General features: G+C 36.0%; 2 protein-coding genes across 3 annotated transcripts in view; one reads left to right on the forward strand and one right to left on the reverse strand.

The window, feature by feature from the left end:
* Positions 1-25,673, forward strand: part of cog5.L (component of oligomeric golgi complex 5 L homeolog) — a 129,546-nt gene that overhangs the window by 23,044 nt on the left and 80,829 nt on the right. The gene's annotated exons all lie outside the window — the stretch shown is intronic.
* gpr22.L (G protein-coupled receptor 22 L homeolog) lies at positions 13,567-23,909 on the reverse strand. Of its 2 annotated transcripts, none has more exons than XM_041586519.1 (2): positions 23,822-23,909; positions 13,567-14,933 (listed from the first exon to the last, which is right to left on the reverse strand). In XM_041586519.1, exon 2 carries the CDS (start codon positions 14,906-14,908, stop codon positions 13,616-13,618), a length of 1,293 nt encoding a protein of 430 aa, XP_041442453.1. In that variant the 5' UTR covers positions 14,909-14,933; positions 23,822-23,909; the 3' UTR covers positions 13,567-13,615. The 2 variants fall into 2 exon arrangements, with proteins under 2 accessions (XP_041442453.1, XP_018108133.1); XM_018252644.2 differs by having other exon boundaries at positions 23,798-23,885.

Here is a 25,673-nt window from a genome sequence, read left to right on the forward strand (position 1 = left end):
GCAATTCACCTTCATTAGCAAAACTGTAATAACTAAAAAAACACAGAAATATGTTCAAGCTTTCGTAACCTGCCAAAAAAAATGGATGTGGTTAAAACATTTTGTTCTTCTTTATATTCCCAAAATGTTGGGAGGTATGGTTTCTCCTTCTCAATGTAACTGGATGTGACGCAGTCGGACCTGACATTTTCTATTGAGTGCTGTTCTTAGATCTACGAGGCAGATATTATCTTGTCTAGGGGAGATTGTGGATGCACACCTAAGGCCAATTTCAAAAAGTTTAAAGCCCTGTCTAAATGATTCAAGTAAATATGCAAGTGCATGTAATTTTGAAACAGGGTCTTTTTGTTACAAAGTTATGATCATAATATTGATAAGCCACCATACCACGTCAAGGTAAAACCCCACATGGTGGTCCCTAACTTATTTATCTTTAGTCATAGTAAAAAAGGAACATTACCTCTCTCTGTGTAGTAACAATTCTTTATGTAAACATCTCCAGTGCTTTGGTTTCAAACTCTGTGCTAAATCTTCCCCCGCCAACTGCTAAGCGGCTTTTAAGAGGGAGAGACTGCCTTAAAAGCCATAGATGCTAGCGGCATGGGAAGATCTAGCCGTGAAAAAACCAACGTCCCATTAGACACTTCTCTATGTACACACACACTTATTGTGTCTTTCATTTATTTCTCTTCTACACCCTTTCATTCTATGCTTACTTTCATACATACTCCCAAATACACATACACTTTCCCTTACTATTACCATACACACCTTCACATTTCACTTACACATGAATACACACTATTGTGCAACTGCACATATCACTCTACTTTGTTTTTAATTACAACACCTGACTTCTACTTTTCTAAAATGGGCGTTGGTTAAGGCAGTCTCTCCCTCTTAAAAGCCGCTTAGCAGTTGGCGGGGGAAGATTTAGCACAGAGTTTGAAACCAAAGTACTGGAGATGTTTACATAAAGAATTGTTACTACACAGAGAGGTAATGTTCCTTTTTTACTATGACTATAGATAAATAAGTTAGGGACCACCATGTGGGGTTTTACCTTGACGTGGTATGGTGGCTTATCAATATTATGATCATAACTTTGTAACAAAAAAACCCTGTTTCAAAATTACATGCACTTGCATATTTACTTGAATCATTTAGACAGGGCTTTAAACTTTTTGAAATTGGCCTTAGGTGTGCATCCACAATCTCCCCAAGTCAGATATTATCTTGTGTCAGGGAGCTGCTATCTTGTTACTTTTCTATTGTTCTGTTGTTAGGCTGCTGGGGGGGGATGATATCACTTCAACTTGCAGTACAGCAGTAAAGAGTGACAAGTCACATGACTTGGTCAGCTGGGAAACTGACAATATGTCTAGCCCCATGTCAGATTTCAAAATTAAATATAAAAAAATCTGTTTGCTCTTTTGAAAAAGAACCAATTTCAGTGCGGAATTCTGCTGGAGCAGCACTATTAACTGATACCTGATGAATCAGATGCAAGCTAAGTGTAGGAACTGGCCACTTTTGACGTAGTTGGCCAGCTTAAATACAGTTAGGATCATAAATCTTTAGACAGAGACAACTTTTTTTCAAATTTTTGTTCTGTACATCACCACAATGAGTTTTAAATAAAACAACTCAAATGCAGTTGAACTGCAGCCTTTCAGCTTTAATTCAGTGGGTTGAACAAAAAGATTGCATAAAAATGTGAGGAACTAAAGCCTTTTTTTAATACAATCACTTAATTTCAGGAGCCTAACTGTATATTGCAATATATGGACAAACAATCCCTGTTTTGTTTAAAGGCTAAGGCATTTTATTAGGTTAAGGCACAAAATGTTGCAATGTACTTAATATATTGTTAATGGGTTGAGTGCAGAGAACCTCTTGTATTTGTCTGTATGAATTTTGTGGTCACAACCTCATTGCACCCCCGCTTAATGTTTTTAAAAATTAGTGGTGACCACAACTTTCCCTTGTTTGTTATAATTTATGCAGAAGCACCTCAGCTCCATGTTGTAGCTCCCACCCTTTCCGGCTATAGTTGGGTGGTCCCAGTGGTGGCCAATAAAAGGGCAACCATGTTTGGGAGTTTTAAACTTTAAAGCAGCAAGCAAGTTGCAGGTAAAATTTAGTCCCTGAGAATGTATAATGGTGCAATAGAATTCTTAATGAATAAGATGAACGTTGAGTGTAGGACTGGCCATGCCAGGGATGCCCTTGTTGTAGTTGACCATCTTAAATATATTGCATATAATGTATGGACATAAAATCCCTGTCCTATATGCCTCACCTTCAAGCAATTATTTATAACTGGAAAGTGTTTATTATTGTGTTGGTGGGATACACAATCTAATGCCTTGCCATTAATCCCTTTGTCTATGAATTTGTTTCAAGTTAAAATAGCATTATATGTACTACACACAGTCTCAGAAATGCTAAACTTTACCTTAATATTTTTAGCAAAATATTTTATTGATAGAAGTTTTAGGAAATTGTATGTGAGTTTATTTAATATGTGAGAGATTGTCAACTGGCCAAGTGTCATTTCAGATTTGCTTTTAACACCTTTTTCACCATCCTCTAACATCTTTTTAGTGACTAAAATGTTCTGTGCTAACCCGCCCACCACTTAACAACCCACCGATCCCCACATAGTGTTATACGTTCCCTGCTTCACACCTTACATGAATGTTGCTTTGCTTCAACTTTTCTGCATCAGCACACAAATGAAATGTTTTTACTTAGAATGGATTACATAATTGGTTTTTTTTTATCTATTTGTAGGATTGTTGCTTCTTTGATTTATTAACTAGAAATGCTGTGCAGGTTATTTTGTGTTAAAATACAAGTTAACCTTGTGTATTCTTTTTAATTAAAATGTTTCCATTTATCTTTTTGTAGGATTGTTGCTTCTTTGATTTATTAACTAGAAATGCTGTGCGGGTTTTTGTGTGTTAAAATACAAGTTAACCATGTTTATTCTTTTTAATTAAAATATTTCCATTTTTCCAGTTGTACCTTGTTGCATAAAGTTTATAGCAGATTGAGCAATTCTGGCAGTTGTGCCATTTAAAACTGTGAGGTTGAATTTATGATGACTCTGTTGCCAGTTGAAGTAGTAAAATGTAATGTACTTTTCAACATTGACCATTATAGGAAAGTCCAATAGGAGTTTCAAGGAATTAATAAGCTGTAAACCCTGTTCTCCTACTATTGCACATGCCAATCTAACTTTTACCTCCACAATCGTCATCATTCTATACCCGAGTACAGGTGTCACTGTGCACTTAGCTTTGCTGGACATTTTTTAAAATCTTTTCCACTAAATAAGGATTGAGATACAGTATATTTTACAATGATATAAATTTAGATTAAAATGTACTCTCTAAGAGACATGAGTTTGATCATGTGGATCATTATTTGATCATCCGTTTTAAATATTTCACATTAGATGGTTGACAGGTGACATTGGGCAACTGCAGTGGTGAACAGCATTAGAGTTAATAGGGGGACATTTGGGGAGAATGCATATTTGCTCTCTTAGATACCCTGGAAAGCTCAGGTTGAAGGTCAGTTAGGGTGATATCTGAGGTGACAACTTATTTGTTATATATTCTTGGAAGTGTGGTTGAACAATAGACTGTTTCCTTATTTCTGTAATTGTGTCATAAACTTAGGTATACCCTTACCAAAGGGGGAAAAAAAACTGACAACTACTGCTGTAGAAGGTAGCAGAAAAGTAGAAATACCCAAGAATATTATGCATATATATCACATTAATTGCTGCCTTACATGTACTTGCTTATCCCCAGATGGAGCTTTAGTCATTAAACGTGTGCGCTCTAGTTTTTCTTGTTCTTGGCTGTGCATTTGCTTGGCTTCACTGTATGCTGGTAATTTCTGGCTTGTTCATTTCTAATTAACATCAAGATGAATAATTTACACATGCCTACAATCAAAGTCACTAGGTAATAAATACATTTACACATTTTATTTGTGTTAGGTGAAAGCTGCAAAGCATCTAAATAGTCCTGATCTTAAATGTAATTATTGCTTACCAACAAAAAAAAAAATATTCATTTTAACATTAAAGAAGGAGGAATACCATTTTACAATTGAGGTTCCAAAAGTTAGGCACCCCCTTTACCTGACACCCATCCAGAGATGCTGCTGAGAAATATATCAACTAAATGTTGCAATATTGGAACAGTTTAGAGTCTGCACCTGAATTACTGAGCTGCCAGACTCAACCACCAGAGACCGGAACATTCAACTTTAAACTTAGTTTTTGGAAAAACAGTAAAAAATTAATAATGGAAAGTAATTGGAAAAAATCTTTATTTCTTGGGAACAATCTAAAAACAACTGAACTGAAAACTGCACTGTCCTAGGGCTAGCAAGCACCATGGAGCAATCCTCTTCTTTGGTTTTTAAATTTCCTGGGGCATATGCATGCGCAGTAGAGTGAAATAGGCAGATTTTTCATTAAAGTTCAGCTTTTCGCTCTACTGTTCATGTGCAGCCGCGAGAAGACCCAAAGGAGCAGGAAGGTGATCTTCCGTGGTGCTCGCTAGAAGAATCCCGGGCCAGTGCCATTTTCTGCTGATAGGAGCACTGGCTTGGGGTGTCAGGTAAGTAGAAGTAGTCATGTGGGGCTGCCTACCTTTTGGCAACCCCAAAGGTAAAATGGTATTCATTTTCCTTTAATTTGATACTAGATACATGTATATTATCCTTTATTTCCCTTATATACAATATATCAGTAGGACCTGTGCATTGCATAGCTATTCTATCGCTCTCTCTCTCTCCTTATTCAATTTGGTTTTATAGTTATCCTGCACACAATTGCTATCCACTAGTATAATGGATATGGTGGGTGCCATATAATGTTTTTTTTTAATTGACTTCTACATAATGATATTAGTAAAACTACATTCTTATACTTCCAGCAATGTCCGGGGCAGTCTCCTAAAAGCTTCCCAATTCCAGCCTTCCTACCCCCCCCCCATTCCCTCTATTCTGTCAGGTGTCCCTACAGTTTTTAGTTACAACTATTGGTTAATCAGAGTGAATGTTTTTCAGCAGACAAAGCATAGTCTTCTTCTTCTGTACAACTGAAAAAAGTGTGTAAAAGTGAAAAATTCCTTTAAAACTTGTTCCAAAATTTAAGATTACATACAGTTTTAAATAATAATGCAGTTAAATATATGATTGGCTATTTATTAATTGTATTCTTTACTTTAGATAAACCTAAATTAGTTTTATAAAATAAATCTCTGTAGCTAAGTGCGAAATGCATACTATGGTGCAGTACTCTTAAAGGATGAGTAAACCTTTAAAATAAGTGAATGTAAAATTGATGAGTGCTATTCTAAACACTTTTGTAATGTACATTCAGTATTTAATATTTTTTGTTTCAAGATATTAAGGGATACATGTACTGTTAATATTAATGAATTTTGTTACAACAGCACCACCTGCTGGTCATTTTCCCACCAGTCGGACCACCAAGTAGTCAAGGAAGTTGCCAGGAGAGAGAAAGAGGCTTCTCTGATGTTCTTCTGCTTAGGAAAGATTTGAGAGAGTTTTCTCATTTTTTCCTTAGAAGAAGAACTGTTGTAACAATTCATTCATATTAATAGTACATGTATCCCTTAAAGGGGTGGTTCACCTTCAAATAACTAGTTATCAGATAGATCTCCAGAAATAACGACTTTTTCCAATGGCTTTCTATTTTCTAATATTGAAGTGTCAAGTGTCTTTTTTCACCTTCTGAAGCAGCCCTGGGAGTGGGGGTCGCCGACCCTGTAAACTGTTCTATATGGATACATTTAGTTGATTAGGGTTGCCACCCGGCCGGTATTTTATTGCCAAGGCTGGTATTACAAATTTACCGGCAATGTAGATGCCGGTAAATTTGTAATACCCTTCAAAAAGACCCCTCGGCCTGCCCCCAATCCCCTGTAAAACTTAACTGAAATCCGTCCTGAAATCCCTGCGCCGCGCCCACCCCCTTTTGCATCATAGCCATGCCCTTTGATGTCACACCCGCCCCTTTTTGTTCCCGCCCCCACGAGCCGGTAATACATTTAGGAAAAGGTGGCAACCCTATAGTCAATACATCTCTTATTTTTGTCCCTGCTGAGCAGAATCTCTGGGTTTCATTACAGGCAGACTTGATACAATAGTTGCTAATACTCCAGAGATGCTGCTGAGAAATGTATCAACTAAATGTTGCAAAATTGTAACAGTTTAGAGTCTGCACCTGAATTGCTGAGCTGCCAGACTCTACCACCAGAGACACGAACATTCAACTTTAAACTTAGATTTTGGAAAAACAATAAAAAATAAATAATGGAAAGTAATTGGAAAAAGTCTTTATTTCTGGGGAACAATCTAAAAACAACTGAACTGAAAAAAGTGTTTGGAAGGTGAACAACCGCTTTAATATCTTGGAATTAAAACAAAATAAATAATGAATGTACATTACAAAAGTGCTTATCATCAATGTGTGTCTCATCAATTTTACATTCACTTATTTTAAAGGTTTACTTATCCTTTAATTATAGGTATCAAGTGCAAAACTGTGCCATGTTACTTTCATTAAAAAAATATTTAGAATAGTATCATGTGCTGAAAACCCTTCAGGCATATTAGACCAAGGATTATGGGGGTTATATATCAAAAGTCAAATTTCAACTTGATGTAAATCTTTTTTTTTTTTACTCTAATAAATTTGAATGCACTCACAACTCGAATGGGAGGTTATTTAAAAAACGAGCGTCTGAAATTAGATTGTATTTTGTATTCAAATCGAATACTAATGAAACTTGAATCGATCTTTCCTCCGAAAAAAACTTGAATGTCAGGAATGCTATTAACATCTTCAAATGGGTCTACTGACCGCTGCCATTGTAAATTAACTTGGCAGGTTTTAGGTGAGTATTTCAATTAGAACTGTTTCCAGGGTCTAGATGTGATAAATCTCACATTTGTATTCACATTCAAGTTGGTGATTTAAAATTAGAATTTGAGAGTTTTGACCAAATAAAAATCGAAAATTCGAATTTAATATTCAAACCTTGATAAATCTGCCCCTATGTGTCATTCACCAATGGTAAACGTGCCCACTTACCAAAGTCCATGATTGGACATGTTGGATAATCAAAACAGATATATCATCACATGATACTAATCCTTAATGCACCACCCTTCTACTGAAGGAATATCCTCTTCCTTACTCATACTGTAAGCCACAGCTTCTCTATATTTACTGAACCTGTGAATGTCCCTTTACATGTTTAATTAGAGCTGTATATATGATTCTTAACAGTGTGAAATAGCTAATCATTCATCCCTCCACTCCACCCATACACCAATATGTAGCAAAACAGATGTGTAACCATGGTGATGTTTCAGATTGGAGCTTCTCTCCCCAGTGCTAACAGAAGATGCATTAACACTGGTCAAGTTGCCATGCTAAAACTAAAATATTAAATGCCACTGTTCTCAATAAATGGATACTTAAAATAAACAAAATAATAAAAATACAAAGATAAACTAGTCAGCTTAAAAGGGATATTTATATCAACATATGCAAAAAAATGCAAATTAAAAGGCCGCCAAGTTTAAATCTTTAAACCAGCCTGTAGTAGACTATTAAATTTAAAAATCCAAAAGTTCTTTATTTGCCTAATTCTGTTCAGCATATCGCCCCCCCCCTAAAAACTAGCAGGTATTTGCTGTAAATATGGTGCCACTTCAAAGGTAAAGCTAGCCAACTGATTAATAACAAATGTTGGTAATAGTAAGTTAAAAGGGCATTATGAATACCTGCTTATTGTAAGTATTGTAGATACATTTTTTACAAGCACCCCAAACTTGTTTAAATCATTGGCTAACAATATCTTCCCAGCAGTGTGAAATTCTTTTCTGGGACATTTGGTTTCAAGAACAGGTATTTTTACATTATCCATTTGTGCTTAGAGCTTCATAGTAAATGGAATGTTTCAACATGGCAATTTAATGTCAGTGCTATGGGTGCCCTGCATGGGAGGTTATTTCCTGCAATGATGTTGATGCTATCCATTGTGTCAAGTAGATATTTCTTTTGGCCTTTTTTTGTAATGGCACAAAATATTCCCTATGTGACGTTCACCTTTAAATAGTAAAAATATTTTCTACTACCATAGATATCAACAGTATTGAAAACATATTTTCAATACTGTTGATTTCTATGGTAGTACTAATCAAAGTGTATACTGAAAAAACAGTTTTCACATACTTGTGTGCATAACTGCTCTTAAAGATTTTAACTAAAGTAACCTTGTATCTAGTTAATTCCGAAATAGCTTTACTTTGTTGTTCCTTGCTTTATTGCAAGATTTCTATTCTCTTTACCGAGTGGTTATTATACTTAATTGATCTAGCCCTGACCTATTCTTTAACTATTTATTATACTTAATTTACATCAGTTCCTAATAACTGAAAGGAATAAATAAACCAAACCATTTTATCTTGGACCCCGGAAATCAACCACATAAAAGTTACATGCTGTTTGTTTTATTGCTTGTTTGTGTGTGTCTGAGCTTTTTCTAGCAACAAAAGTGTGTTGTAAGCTTTCCTATTAAATATCTGCATTACCTGTTATGACAGAGCAAAGGTGGTTTTCCATTATCGAACATGGCGTTGTGCATTGCAAAAATAAATAAATAAATAAATCGATTCTGTTTCATTATAAGTGCAGCAGTTGAATAAACATTTTATAATGCATGATTAGATATATGGTTACTGAGTCTGCATACACTACAATGCTCTTAAAGGAGAAGGAAAGGCTAAAACGAAGTAAGCTTATAGAAAGGTCTATATAAATACACTAGAAAACCCTCAAAGTAATGCTGCTCTGAGTCCTCTGTCAATAGCAAAACAGAATCTCTTTTCTTCTATTGTGTATACATGGGCTTCTGTATGTGACTTGCTATTTTCAGCATAAACTTCCAGGGCTAGGTTCTCCTTTCTTCCTCCCCCCCCCCGCCATAATCTGAGCCCAGAGCTATGACTGAGCAGGGAGGGCCTCAGGCAGGAAGTGATGTCACACCAAGCTAATACGGCAACTGCTATCCTAAACAAATAGAGCTTCTAGAGCTGTTTACTCAGGTATGGCAAATCATTCTGCAGAATAAATATAGTATTACAGTTTGCACTATTGTAGCTAATCTAATGGCTATAAACTGCTTTGTTAGCTTTTCTTCTCCTTTAAGTTAATATATTCCATTTCTATAAAGTGAATTAGTTCGTCAAAATAATTTGTTCACTTTTTGTATTTAAAATTATTGAGAAGCAGATCATCTTACAATTTAAAGAGGCAGTATATCTTCATTTGAGCTTTAAAAGGTTAGATTCTGGGTCTAAGGGGCAAAACAAGAAGCCAAGAGATTTGATCTGAACTAATTTAGGGCTTGTAGACAGATACATTCCCCTTTCCATGATGCATTAAAATTTTATTTTTTTTGTTTTCTTCTAATGTTTAAATAATTAAAAATACTACATCTGTGGAGCAAACTTTCATCAGCTGTTTCTATATACAGAATGTGACACTGAGAATTGTTTTTATAGCATCACCAAATCACATTTATATTGGTTACATATTACCGTAGCTAAAAATAAAACAGAATGTATTTGTTTTTTTTCTTTTGTTTAAAAGATGCAAAATGTTTGTAATACCAGGGCCAGAATTAAAGTTAGGCAGCAGAGGTACCTGCCTTGGGTACAAACATCTTGAGATGAGAGGAGGTTCCATTGTGGAAAATATTTTTAATAACAGGTTGTTGTAACTTTGATGTTCTTATCGAAAAAACTATGTTATCAGTGGCATCACTACTATACACAAGACCTCCTAAATCATGGTGTCTACTGTATGGTAGTCCTCCTCCCCAGGTCCTTCAGAAGCTTACTTCGCTGTCTGAGGGTGTTTGCAAGTCCCTCTGCAGAGCATTTTGCAGGGGGCCCAGACCATTCAAGCTCTACAACCGTATGCCATACTTCCACTTAAAGGAAAACTATACCCCCAAAATTTAATACTTAAAGGGATACTGTCATGGGAAAATTATTTTTTGCAAAATGAATCAGTTAATAGTGCTGCTCCAGCAGAATTCTGCACTGAAATCCAATTCTCAAAAGAGCAAACAGATTTTTTTATATTCAATTTTGAAATCTGACATGGGGCTAGACATATTGTCAATTTCCCAGCTGCCCCAAGTCATGTGACTTGTGCTCTGATAAACTTCAATCACTCTTTACTGCTGTACTGCAAGTCGGAGTGATATCACCCCCCTCCCTTTCCCCCCCCCCAGCAGCCAAACAAAAGAACAATGGAAAGGTAACCAGATAACAGCTCCCTTAAACAAGATAACAGCTGCCTGGTAGATCTAAGAACAACACTCAATAGTAAAAACCCATGTCCCACTGAGACACATTCAGTTACATTGAGAAAGAAAAACAGCAGCATGCCAGAAAGCATTTCTCTCCTAAAGTGCAGGCACAAGTCACATGACCAGGGGCAGCTGGGAAATTGACAAAATGTCTAGCCCCATGTCAGATTTCAAAATTGAATATAAAAAAATCTGTTTGCTCTTTTGAGAAATGGATTTCAGTGCAGAATTCTGGTGGAGCAGCACTATTAACTGATTCATTTTGAAAAAAAATTATTTTCCCATGACAGTATCCCTTTAAGCAACAGATAGTTGATATCAACTTAAGTGGCATACTGAAGAATCTTACCAAACTGGTATATATATTTAAGTAAATATTGCCCTTTTACATCTCTTGCCTTGAACCACCATTTCGTTATGGTTTCTGTGTTGCCTCAGAGATCACCTGACCAGAAATAGTGCTACTTTAACTGTAACAGGAAGAACTGTGGAAGCAAAAGACAGAACTCTGTCTGTTGATTTGCACATGTGACATAACAAGTATGGTTTATTTGTGTGCACCGTGAATCCTATGATCCCAGGGGGTGGCTCATATTTTTTAAAATGGCAATTTTATATTTATGATTACCCAATACATATTATTATGAAAATTATTTATTTACATGAAGCAAGGTTTTACATATGAGCAGTTTTATGCAATATATTTTTTTATAGAGACCAACATTGTTCGGGGGTATAGTTTTCCTTTAACCATGCCTCTTTCATTCATATAACATACATTGGCATCAGTGGTTTCAAAGACTGGTTCTGTGGTTTTCTATACATGCACCATCAGGATTCCTCTTCATGTAAACAGCAGCTCACTATATGAGCAGCCCAACCTCTTGCCTTTCCTTACCTTCTAATTTCAGCTGGTCAATGTCTGACTCTTTCAGATTGGGTTTTATAGTGTGGTAGGATCATGGGGGCCAGGGGTGCAGATCACTTTGGTGCTTTGGGTGCCACCATGCATTAAAATGGTTTCTTTAACTGTTAATACATTAAATAGAGGCCTTAAGTAAGTCTCACTACAGAGATACAGGCTCTGCGTGTGTCCTTTCTGATCATTAACACTGAACTCTGCCATGCATCTTCCTCTGTATCCTGCACAAGTTATTATTATTATGTAGTCTTTATAAAAATGCTCAATGAACTCTAATTATAAATAAAAACATAGATGCACTCATGAATTTAGTTAAATGTGTGTGTGATTATTATAAGGCTATTTTTAGGCAGACTAAATCTGGCCATATGTGTAAAGATACACTTAAATGACTCAGATGGCCATTTTGGCCAGCCACGTGATGCCCCAAATCAGGTTATTCTAAACATTTTGCCTTTGAAACCTTGATTAAATCATCCTGTGACCATAATCAAAGGTGCCAACGCTGGAAAAAATACACTCCTAATGCAGTCCTTAACCACTGTATACATATGGACAAACTGATTTTAGCCAAGGATGGGATCTAGTCAATAGTGATTATAGGATATCATTTATACTAATTCACTGAATTTCATAAAGTGTAGTATTGGTGTCATTGCCTTTTACAGGTCCAACATACAAGTAAAACATTAAAATTCATCAGTAATCTTTTTTTACAACTTTCTATTTAAGAAATAAGTAATATGTGGAACACCTGTTTGTGTTTTCTGTTTTCTGTGATGCCTGGTATTTGTTGTAGTAAGTTTTTATTGTTTTTCTTTTCTTCTTGTTTAAGCTGAATACAGAAGGTGTTATCATATTATATTTTTTCAAAGGTATTTCTGCTATTCAGCAGATATTCCATTTTTTGAGATTATGTCTCTGTACAGGCCAGTTACGTTTTTCCTAACTTAACTTTGTGCATGGGAGCATCCTTGTGGTGATACAGGAAAGGGCCCTCCCCAAACTGTTACCACAAAGATGGAAGCACATGATGGTCTAGAGAATAACCTAGTATGCTGTTGCCTTAAGGTTTGCCTTTAGTGGAACCAGGGGACCCAGCCCAAATTATGAGACTATTCTTCCTTCATACTTTTCTGTATTTTGCATTTAGACAGTTATTGTTCTCCTGGCACCTCTCAAACCCAGGCTTTTGCAGTAATGTGTCACTCGAGAGGATGTGTTTTCACTGTCTTTGTACTACTCCTTATACTACTGTAATAACCAGCCTTGAGTTGAACCAGGAACCTGGTGTTCTTTTTCTGTCTGTGTTATTACTGCTCTATATGAGCAGACAGCTAAGACCCTGGTTCACTCCTATGCTGATGAAGAATGGCTTGTTTCACATGTTGCCAATTTGGCCACAGGTGATTTGTGTAAGCCATTTGACTGAATATAAAACCCCCCTGCTCTGACTCATTGCCCATGTGTAGGTCTATTTCGGTAGTTCCTGGGTGCGATCTGTTATTGTTAAGCTGTGTTTGACCTTGCCTGTCCCTGTTCCTGAATAGTCTGCCGCCTGTCTTGACCCTTGCCTGAACTTTGACTATTCCTTCGGATCCTGCTTTGTACCTCGATATCAGTGTGTTTGACACTGGCCTGTGCCCTCGACTATGCTTCAGCTTCCTGATTTGGTACCGTATTGTCTGTTCGACCCCGCCTGTCTCTTGACCAGAGCTTTCCCCTTGGTCCTCTAGCGTTAAGTCCTGGCGGCATCTGAGTAGTGGAGGGCTCCTCCCGAAGCCAAGCCGTGACCAGGACCTTGGGGTTTACTCTGGGTTTTGGGATACCATACGTCACAACTACATTAGTTATATAATAAAGTGGGATGGTTTACTGATATTGGAAAAAAATATATATATATATATATATATATATTATGATTTAATTTTTTTTCTTAAGTAAACAGTCCCTTGTTTAAAAGATATTTATTTGCATTATATTTTTGTTAGAAAAGATAAATGTACATAAATGTCCTAAAGTCATCGTAAGATTAAGTATTAACTTTACATTAACAAACTGCTATGTACTGTAGTTATCAGAGAACACCTAACCTAAATACATTTTTTTCTTTAAAAATGTACATTATGCTAAAGAGTGTAAAAATGCTTTTTAAAAAATCATTAACTGGTTGGCAGTATCTTTGTTCCTTTCTAACTTTGTTTTGTATAAAAAGAAATGGAGGAATAACAGTGAGAACACGAGTAACAACTTAATCTGTAACAACCTGAGTAGCTAAACATTTCTGACTGGCTTCCTTGTCCTCAAATGTTATCTTTTTATTCCTTTTGGGTTCAATCCAAGAATTGTGTATTACAGCATTATTTGGCATTGGATCAGCTTCCACTATGGAAACGACTCTTTTTTTCATTTTACTTTTCAGTACCTTTTGAAATTTTTGCCTGGTAAATGCATACAGTAATGGATGAAATATAGTGGTTCCATAAGCCATAACTAAAAAGGACAACCTTAGTTTTACCAATAGGTCACTTGGCCCAAGACATAAAATTGTTGTATTCAAAATGGAAATTGGTGTCCAACAAAACAGGAAGGTTGAAATGATCAGTAATGACATTCTAAAAACTCTTTTCTGTCTTTCCCTTCTCTCTCTGTGCCTTTTGACTGCTCGACGCAGGGCAATAATGACAGACACTGAAGTCCTTACGCCAAGTACCACATTCCTACCGCCGCTGCTTTGAGAGACATCTGTTGTCTCATGTTGAGTAGCTAGTGAAATTGTTTTCTTTTTCCTTGCTTTTTTCTTTTGCACTGTAGAAAACCTTGTGCCTATACGAATGTTAAGAGCTTGAAGAATCTTGGTGTATGTGATCAGCATCACAATTATTGTGAAGAAAAATATTGGAATCTGAACCAGAAGGTGGTAATACATACCAAGTTCAGTGTGGTATTCGTTTCTGCTAACACACAAAAGTGTCTTGTTTTCCCATTTGCTCTCACTCTGAACACTGAAAAAGCTGACCTCAATGAAGGGAATTAAGAAAGCAACAAAAGAAACTATCCAGGTTGTTGTCATTAGTATTACAGCTCGACCCATAGTAAGGATGCGACTTGCTGGTTTCACAGATATATCATAGCGGTCCAGAGTGATGGCAAACACATTGACAGCAGTGGCAACGCTAGAAAAGGAGACACAAGCTTCATGGAAGCAGCAGATTAGAGCATTGTTGCTCTCAATTGGTAAAAGAAGTATGACGATTGTTAAAGGAATGCAGCCTACACATATAATTACATCAAGGACATGAAGATTCATGGTGACAATGTTGCTGACTGAATTGATTAAGTTGGATTTCATACAGTAAAGTACAAGAACTGTAAGATTACTCCCAAGACCCAAAACGATTTCCAACATGAGGAAGCAAGTTAGAGAAATCTGGAAGCTAAGAGTATATGGGAGTGGCTGGTACATATTGGTGCTGATATCATCACGGACTGTTAAGTTTACTTCAGGCTGCATGTTGATCTCCAGCAAGGAAGTGATACACATCTTTTTGAGTCAGGTGGCATGTATCCTGAAAGGAAAGGGAACAGACTGTCCATATCAAAAATGTTTTGATAAATAACATACATATACAGTATATCCGAAAACTGAACCAGCACACAAATGGTAAATGGCTAAACGCCATTAAAATATATTGTTCACAACCCAAATACAGCAATGTTTCAGTGCCCCAAAGCACCTTTATGACGCCATGAGCAGAAGAATAACAATGTATGTCGTATTGTATGGTATCGGATTCTTAAAGTGATACTGACTTTTTAAAATGACTGTACATCAAACGTTACCTATAGGTCATATTGATAGGCTAGCTTTTGGAAGTAATTGTTACTTGGAGTTCATAAACCTGACTGTTTTGCCAACCTGACTGTCCCATCTCGGCCTGTCAGTTACAGTCTCTGCTAAAGGACTACTGCTGCAAACATGGCAGCCCCCCTCAAAGAGAAACTTGGGGGATCAGTTAGGTCATGTAAAAACATCTGGCAAACACTTTTTTATATCAAAATTGTATATAGAATGCAAATACAATATTGTGATAGATATTTAAAAAAAGGGTTTAATTTCTGTTGTTATCTCTTTAAAAGGTAAAAGAGGAAATGACAGTGGAGATTTTGACCAAATGCATTCAACATTTGTGGGAGCGCTCTAGGTTTATTCAGTTTGTGTTTGTATATCAATTATTGTGTGATCATCTTAATTTAGATGAAGACACTAACCCCTGTATGTAATTACAGGCACTGCGGGGTCATTTATAAACTTTGCTCAGCGCACATTTATTCACAAATGGTTGTATTGCCTGTGTTTTTTTTCTGAACGCTGAAATATTGCACTGTGCCCATCTTTCCGTTTTTTGCAAATTCACATTGCGCAAAAAATATTCACAAATGACTCGCAAATGGGTGTAAAGTTGTGTTGAGCTAAAATAGTATTGACCGTAATTTCAATTCGCAATTTGAGAACTGTTTTGCGTATATTTTCTCCGACACCAAAGTTCTGGCATAACTCAAACACAGAGTGTGTGCACAAATATTTGCAATTTGAGATTATAATATATTTAAAAATAAAAAACCTTTGGACATTCGTAGTACAAATAAAAATGTGTAATTCTGTTTGTGCATTAAATACACCACACTATTCCAGGTTTATAAATCTAACCATGCGCAAGGCAAATATTTTCACTGTGTGAATCACTCTGCGCTGCACAAAGTTTATAAATGAGCTCCACTAGGTTTGCTCAGAAGCAGTAACCCATAGCAACCAATATGATGTTTGCTTTTAAACCGTTGACCTGCCAGTTAATGCTACCTGCTGATTGTTGCTATGGGTTACTGGTCCTGGGCAAACATATTGCCTTTTATAGCATAACCCCAAAGACCTGGACTGGAGAATACAATTGCATCTGTATAGTGCATAGGCCTATTATCCCAAATGCTTGGGACCTGGGGATTTACAGATAAGCGGCTTCTTTGACATAATATAGGCCACCATACCTTAAATCTACTAAAAAATCATTTAAACATTAATAAATCATATAAGATTGTTTTATCACCAATGTGGATTCATAAGATCTTAGTTGGCAGGAAGCACAAGGTACTGTTTTATTATTACAGAGAAAAACGAAATAATGAAAATTAAAATATGTAAACTATTTGCTTAAAACTGAGTGACCTTCACCAGTTTTGGAGGTTTTGCATTTGGTATTTTTACAAAAGCTCCATTACTGGGTGATCATGAGATTGTAAATGAATGTAGTCATGCAGTTAGGAAAATCAATGTGACTTCATGCAAGTAAGTTCATATGAGGTCCTTTGCAACTGCTTGCATTCAAGTTTATAAGCGAGCCATTGAAAACCAACAATACTATTTTAAACAGCCTAAGAAATGTAATTGAATGTTTCATTGCATGCGTGTTATACAGAAAAAAGAATAACTTGCAACTCCATTTTGAAATAATAGTCCTACAGTGCAGTTGCATAGCTCGAGAAAAGTTCCATAAATACTTATATTAAGGGGCAGATTTATTAAGGTTCGAATTGTGTTTTAAATTGGAATTTGTGAATTTTAACACACAAAAAATTGAAAATACTAATTTACTATTCAAACCTTAATAAATCTGCCCCTAAGAGTTGAGAAGTTGTGGCATTCTCACCCAGAAGTGTTTATACTGGCAGATACATTGGATAGTTTCAAGAAGGGGTTGGATCATACCTCCCAACTATCCAGTTTTTCTCCGGACAGTCCCAGTTTTGACAGCTCAGTCCGCAGACCCAGTTTCTTACTGAAATTGAGTTTGTTTGATTTCCTGCACTGACACCAGAAAAAGATACAAAGTTTCTAAAACTTAATTAAATAAGAGGCCAGAATACTCGGCACCTGCACTTAGATAAAGCTCAAAGATAAGCAAAGATACAATTGTAACTACTTACGATAATCAGGTCTCTTGGGAGAACTTAGAGTTTCAGCTAAAAGGGCAGTTTCACCATCATTAGCAAAACTGTAATAACACAAAAAACATGACCCTAAATACCCAGAAATGTGTTCAGACTTTCTATAACCTGCCAAATTTTGTAAAATGGACATGGTATTTAGGAGGTGTGGTCACATAATGCGCCTGCTAGAACTTTTCCGTCCCTCCTTTCCGATTTTCAAATGTTTGTAGGTATAAGTTAGGTGACAAAATACAGGGTTACTGAAATTTGCTTTTAGCACATGGTTGACACCGGAACTAGTCTGATTGCCAGATCAGACCAGACTTGAAAAGCTTACAGTTGGGGTTTCCTCTGGATCAACTAAGCAGTTAGGAAGGTTTCAATTAGACCAAAAGGTTAAACTTGAGGGAAGTGTTTTTTCAACCTAATTTTTTTTCACTTTTTTGGTGTTAATCTGTATTTTAAAAAAACATACATGGGTATTTAAAAATATGCTGATTAGCTCTTTGTAATTGATTATTTTATTGATTGCATTGAATGGTATTTATTAATCCAGAGTACAACATTCAAGATTTCAAATTACAAATTCGCTGTAATTTGTGTAAAATATTCGCTGTAATTTGTGTAAAATATTTTACACGTTTATAAATATTCCCCTTTGAGTATTATGGAAATGTAAAGAGATATATTGTCTTCATTCGGGGGCATAACTATAGAGGAAGCAGACCCTGTGGCTGCAGGGGGGCCCAGGAGGTATATGGGGCTCCCTAAGGCCCTAAATATTGAGCAATTTCAAAACATATTCGTAAAAAAGCACAATCTCTGGATATGGTAGGAGCCCTAGAATTAATTTGCTGTGGGGCCCTGTAATATCTAGTTACACCACTGGATGTTCATATATTACTGTGTGAAGTGTGTGCAGCTTAATTCAACTTTGGGTATAGGAAGAAAAAACTCTTGTACAGGTATGGGATCTGTTATCCTGAAACATATCTAAATAATCAACTTTATATAAATAATAATGTTAAAAAAGTATTTCCTTTTTCTCTGTAATAATAAAATGGTACCTTTACTTAATCCCAGCTAAGTATATTAGTTAATCCTTATTGGAAGCAAAAGCAGCCTGTTGGTTTTATAGTATACTTACATGACTTTCTAGTATGAAGATCCGAATTATGGAACGATCCCTTATTCGGAAAACACCAGGTCCCGAGCATTTTAGATAACAGTCCTAAGCAGTTATGGTACACAGTACAGAAAACACTGGACACCATTAAGTAGGGGCATTTATATAGGCTATAAAATAAATATAAAAACATGTGAGAATGTCTATCTTATATAATCAGTTATATGCTAAAGAGTTGGGAAAATTGGTAAGCACTGTATTGTACCAACTTTTCCAAAGAGATTTTTTCCTTGACTTTGTTCATGGACATGACTGATACCATATGTCATATTATAAATAGTTTTTTTAACAAAGACCAAGGTACACCATGCTCTCCGTTTATCAAAGGAACAGTAACACCAAAAAATTATAGTGTAATGAAAGTAATGAAAATCTAATGCACAGTTGATCTGCATTAATACAATTGGTGTGTTTGCTTCAGAAACTCTTACTATATTTTATATAAACAAGCTGCTGTGTAGCCGTAGGGCAGGCAGGCATTCAAATGTGAAAAAAGAAAGAAGGCACAGGATACACAACAGATAAACTCTGTAGCATACACCAGGATTCTTCAGAACTTATCTGTTATCTACTGTGTAGCCTGTGCATGAATGGCTGCCCCCATGGCTACACAGCAGCTTGTTTATATAAACTATAGTTGTGTTTCTGAAGCAAACACACACGTTTTGCCAGTATAGGGCAGCTATACATTATATTGTCATTCCTTCAAAACACCTTAATTTTTTGCTGTTAATGTTCTTTAAGTGATTAAACTCCCTAAACGTAAAACCCAAACATTAGCCCTAACATGCCATGTAAAACTTGCCATAGTTTATTTTGAATGGTCTTCAGTAAGTATAGCAATAATATATTGCTGAAGTGCAAACAGAAGCTAAACTAGGCATAAGCAACATTCCAAATGAGGGTTTTTCAATACTTCTGTTTTTCAATGTCTGTTTTCTCAGACAATTGCTATGCCTGCTGCTTTTATTGTTCATTGTGCTTTGTAATTTGCCATTATAAAGTTTTTGAGTTATTTTGCTGTGCTCCACTGAGCTTCCTGGCATGGTGCTTTTTACATAGCAAGTTATACGTTTTGTGGAGTTTGTTTTTGTGCAGCAATGCAAGTAGTTGAGAGTAGTCTACAGTATGTGTACAGTAAGTTTTAGTGAGAGCCATCCATGGCAATCAAGGAACTTAGAGCTGCCCTAGACGCATGCTTATACAGCAAAACATAATATATCTAGAATAATAATTTCTTTTGATTCATGTTTATTACTTATTTAATATAAATGTAAAGCCATTATTTAATTTGTTAGACGTTTTAGTTTTGGTATATTAATGAGGATGACAGATGGTGTTTGAACTTGGCTGTATACATGACATGCGTTTAAGGTCAGTGTATGAAAAGCCATGTTTTGTAGTACATTTCAGCCTGGCCCTACCACTGCAGGAGAATTATTCCCATGCCCTACTGCAAGGGAAGTACAGCATCTGAAAGTACATCTGGCCCAGCAAGTCATCTTGGTGGCACAGATATGCACACACAGCTACTGTACCGGAAAACAGTTGTCTAGTTATTTGCATTTATGATGCTAGGGGAAAAGCTCATCTCCTTTATATTATTTTGTGTTCATATATGAAAATTTTGATTTTTCACAGGGATCATTATAGTACAATTAATTTACAATGCTACGATATCTTTGTCTTAGTGCAATATAGATGCCTGACATCATATTGTAGATCCTTCAATTGTGTGCTCACATGCTTTTGTTGTTTCTTTATTCTGTTGTATCATCGGTTCCAAGCTCATTACACTCTCAACTAGGGCATTAAAACATGCTTAATCTTCAGATTTGTTTGACTATATATGCCCTCTAGCCTCAGCCAGCTGTTATGAGGCAGAAGATGCTTAGCCAGCTGTTACAGGTTACAGGTTTGTCTTCCTGTTTATAAATTAAATTCTACAGAGCAAGGAGGAGATTAGAACCTGTTTTAGCCAAAAAAACTGTTGGCTGAAAGCTACAGTCCAATTGCAAAATCAGAAAAAAAAACTGTGCTTCATCCTTTCCCTTCCTGTCCTTATTTTATCCCTCATTTGTTTGAAATGTGATGTGCATGCAGGTTTTTGTCTGGAAGGAATATGTTTACTGTTGGTCTCATTTTCTAAGTCAGACAAATCTAACCTATTTAGATTCTTGTATAAGCGCTGCTTTGATTTCATCAAAACACACATGTACTATGTATAGTGTTTCCATTTGCAGTAGTGACAAAATATTTACAGAATAATGACACAGCCTTTGGAGCTAGTCCTATACTAAAATACCAGTTTCCATTGATGCTTATTATGTGTCTTCCTGAAAGTGTGCACGCTGTTTGCTTGAAATCTTTCTGAAAATGGAAAATGGAAAACCTGCCAGATATCAGGCCTCTGTGACAGAAGTAGATTTCCGCTATGGTTTGAAAAAGTTTTTAATAAAAATCACTCTTCTCTGAGACCATCAGTTTGGTATTTTTTCACTTGTGTTGGACCTCAATATACTTTGGCATATACTGCAGGAATGTCCAGCTCTTAGCCCTTCAGTTTTGGTCTCTAGCATCAAATTTAAATTGCCTCTCAGTTGATTGTGAGAGTTGTAGTTCTTCAAAAGCTAGACTGGCCACTGGCTGAGCATCTCTACATTGTAGAGTTGTGGGAAGCTTAACATTGTTTGGCATCATGATGTTCTTTATTCTTCTAACATGTTGCCTTCTGTTTAATAAGGACTTTAGTTAATAAGATGGTTACGGTATATATATATATATATATATATATATATATATATATATATATATATATATATATATATATATATATATATATATATATATATATATATATAATTCTTGTAGTTTTTTCTTTTGCTGTATAATAATAAAACCATAGGCAGATTTTATTTAAGGCATGGGGAGACTAATCCTCCTCAAACCTGTTTGCCTAAAACAATTATTCAAAGAAAATAAAATAAAAATCCTCTGACTGACCAATGTGTCTATTTGAGCTTGTCTGGGGGAGGGACAAGGGGTGCTGCTGACTATATGCTTTAGAAAAAAATCCCTACCCGGTAACTCCAGTGATGTCATCATGAGCTTTTGTACTGAAAATATTTCAGATGGGAAAGCTTATTAGCTGATCTATGTGTGCCAAGCATAGTTATCGAATAGGTGAGACTTATCTTTACCCAGGATTTTTTTGTTTGTGCTGGGGATCAGGGCAAAGAGATAAAGCCGCTGCTAATTATCCACCTGCTTGTCTGGTATGTGGGGATTATTTCATACTTACATTGCACAAAAATTAAATACCGTCAATGGTAGTTCCATTGATCTATTCAGGTAGTTGTTAGCTGAAACTAAAAAAAAAATGTGAAGGTGTGATACAGTCGTTCTGGTACTACCATTGTCACCAGATGTCACTTCCCCACCTCTGTGACTTTCAGCCAACACTTACCTGAATAGTTCAATGGAACCATTGTGATTGGATATTGGTGACTGCTTCCCTAAAGGGGTTGTTCATCTTCCAAACACATTTTTCAGTTTAGTTATTTTCAGATTGTTCACTATAAACAAAGACTATTTTCAACTTCTTTCTATCTTTTACTTTTTACCATTTTCCCAAAATGTAAGTGTAATATTTAATATTCGTGTCTCTAATGTTTCAGTCTGGCAGCTCAGTGATCCAGGAGCATTCTGAACTGTTACAATTTGCTACACTTAGTTGATACAATTAGTTAAAACATTTCTTAGCAGTATATGGTAAATATTAGCAACTCTTGTATCAATTAAATTCACCTTCCTCTGGATCATGTAACAGTTCAGTTTGGCTTTTTTCACTTACTCACAATTTTTTTTGATGGTTGAATGTTATTTACTATTATATTGTGTTACTTTGCAACTGCAGTAAAAAGGCAGCTACTGACCAACATATATCTGCATTAAACTTTCTGCATATAAGATGTCTCATAAATGACACAATTATCATATCATTTGTGTTTTATGTGAAAGTAAACAAATATGCATAGTTAAATGGTAAACAAGCCAATCAGCCCTGGTTTTCCGTAATGTGGATGAACTGAACTTTTTTTTTATAGTTTTGATAATAAAAGAGTGCTATGCATATTATTTTCAAAAAAGTCTGGGCTTTGTCCATGTCAAGTGGAAAATTACTTAGTATTTAGCCATGCAGTCTGTGGGCCCATCAGTTAGTAGCTCTTATGTCAGCCCATGTATGGGACAGATTTCAGTTGTAGTGCATTTTTAGACAAAAATCCACCCTGTGTTTTCAGACAAGCGAATTGCAACTTTTGCCAATGCTTATAATATGGGACTGAATAAGCTGTTTCCCCACCAATACAAAATCACAGGTGAAGAAACTGTTGAAGTAACATTAGATCTAGCCTACCCAAACAAAAAAAATCACCCTCCTCCTATGACTAAAACAGTTCATTGTACTTGATGGTAAATAATCCAGCATAAATCCATATTGGTACCAAAACAATCCTATTCGTTTTTTATTTTTTGTTGTTTAATATTTCAAGAAGCCTTAATGTATTTGGAACCAAATTAAGGTAAACACCATCATGCAGAAAATCCCAGGTCCTAAGCATTCCAAATAAGTTCCCATGTATAAATCGTCACCATAATTACATACTGTATGTCATTATTGATAAAAAGTTATTGCGTTGAAATGGCTGTGATGCAGTCATTGGGCTTTATATGACGTATTGAGTTGTTTGATTAATTTTTTGGCTAGATCACATGACTGATAGACAGGAGGGACAACGATATTTAAAAATACAAAATGCTAAACTGAACCCATATAGATATCAGTGTTGCAAGCTGTTGTCGTTTTTTTGTTTTCAAACTATTTTTATGTAAGCTGTGTGCTGTGAAAAGCTATTTCTGTAGCTCTGGAGTATTCTTGTGACATGATTGCCATAAAAACACACACACACATTGTGCAATCTTGAATTCACGGTGCTTGCAGTGAAGTCACCCATGTTACCAGTATCAGCCCTATTTGTTAGAGCTATATCTTTAACCATTGCTTAAGGGAACGCTCATTAATTATTGTAATTTGAGTAATTAATCAACAAGGCGCTTGATATGTGTATTTATCCACGCAAAGTGATTATTATATATGTATATTTAACCATATCTTGTCAGCAGTTAAACTATATTTCTTTGGTTCAGTATCCACTTTTCAGGAACAGCAATATAGCAAATTTCCTGTTAATCAATGCTCACCATTTTGGTTTTAGACAGACACACCTGCAAAGAATGAGTCTGTGCGGAATCTGTTCTTCTAGATGTCCCAGTCTTGTTGCTTTGTTACAGGATTATATTTTTACTCCATAATTTGTGTTCTAATTCCTTTATTCCATAAAATAGAGGTTTTATGCAAAATCCATTCTGCAGCTTCGATGATAGCCTGCTAGTACAAATCCCACTTTTTTCCTTCCTGAGGCTGTAGGGGGGACCTCTGGAGCCCAAATGCTGTGTCCTTTAATAGAAAAGATATGTTATAAGTATATATGTTGTAGTAGTGGTGCTCTTATATCGTATTGTTTTACAATAATGAATAATTTGTCTCCTTAAAATGGACACATCTTTTAATTCTACATGAACTTGTTGGATAGATACAAGTTTAACTCTATACATGGTTTATGCACGTGCCTATATTTTGCATTTGCATGATATATATCACATAGGTATGATTTTAGGAAATACCTGAGCATGTCAGAGACCCCATTATAATAACTGAGCCTTTGGCCAAATCACAGGTTTTCTGGCAGGAAAACCCTTGCTAGCACAAGCTCCCACTGATCTACAGTTCTCATTGAAATATACATACAGTATGAGCAGCATTATGAATTCACACCTGTGTTCTGGCCACAGACAAATATTTCCTATAGCCATATATCAAAAACAAATTCTTTCCATTCAAGGTAAATGTCAGAAAGCAATCATACCCTCCCTAATATCTTGCAAGCTGCCTATACTTCCTTATGACACTACTGGGCTTTTCAGATCTATGATTGTTTGTTCAGCTACCTAGCAAGTAGTTTGTGCAGACATTAGGAAGGGAGCATCCTGGGCTTATGCACAGTTGTTTGTTAAAAGCTCCTTGATTCTCATAGAAAGCCCTAATTTGAATAATTGCTGTATGAGTTTTAGTTATTCTCCCATGCTTAATGGCATGCAAATAAGTTGTTTCATGTCTATAACCACTCTAATTCTCCCATAATCACTATGCAAACCTGACTGAACTGAATGATATATCCGAAGCATTTAGTATATGGATAACCTGGAACAACACACTCTTTGTGCTGTTATCTGATCAAAACTGCAGCACTTTCATCCTGTGGATGCTATTAACGATTGTTTCTATGCTATAATGATCTGTTTTAATTCATGTATATATAATATGCACAGAGCCCCTATAGAATAGCACTTTGCACGAGTAACTAAGCAAATAGGTACAGAGATTAATTTATTTTTTCTAGATGGAACATTACAGTCTGAATCTGTTTTGCTGGAAAGCAATTCTCTGGGAAAAATTAGATGAAGCTACAAGAAATAAACTCAGCTGCTCATAAAGTACATGCAGTATCTTACCTCTGTTAAGAATAGAAATCCATTTTGTATCAGTTCCAGGTTAGATTGCTGCATTTTGCTCACTCGAAGGCAAAGCATGTCGGAAAGCAGGTGTAAGATCTCTATCCAGAAAATTACCTTAATGAAAATATATTCTTCTGCTGAGCCATTGTTTAAGCACAGTGGTAACCTACAGAGCATGTATTCCTGCCTGGAGGCTGCTACGGTCGCCCAGTCTCCCTACTGCCAAATCAATAAGCAGCTGAAAATACATGATTAAAGTAATTTAACATACTGAAAGCTGCTGCTCTCCAGAGACTTCAGTGAGACCCTGCCTTTATGCAAGATAGCAGCAGTGCTTGGGGAAGTGGATGTTTGGTCTGCTTTTGCAGAATGACAGCTTGCCTCGTTGCTCCCCTACACTGCAGAGAGATGCAGTGCATTCACTAATTTTGATTGGCTAGATTTCTTAGCCTTAAACTCTCTTCATGTATATAGAGGAATACATTTTTTTTTTTTTTTTTTT

The sequence above is a fragment of the Xenopus laevis genome, chromosome 3L (assembly GCF_017654675.1).
Source record: "Xenopus laevis strain J_2021 chromosome 3L, Xenopus_laevis_v10.1, whole genome shotgun sequence".
NCBI classification, from domain to species: Eukaryota; Metazoa; Chordata; class Amphibia; order Anura; family Pipidae; genus Xenopus; species Xenopus laevis.

Bases quoted from the DNA above. Each gene is read 5' to 3' on its own strand.
- gpr22.L (XM_041586519.1), bottom strand. From the start codon at position 14,908: ATGTGTATCACTTCCTTGCTGGAGATCAACATGCAGCCTGAAGTAAAC.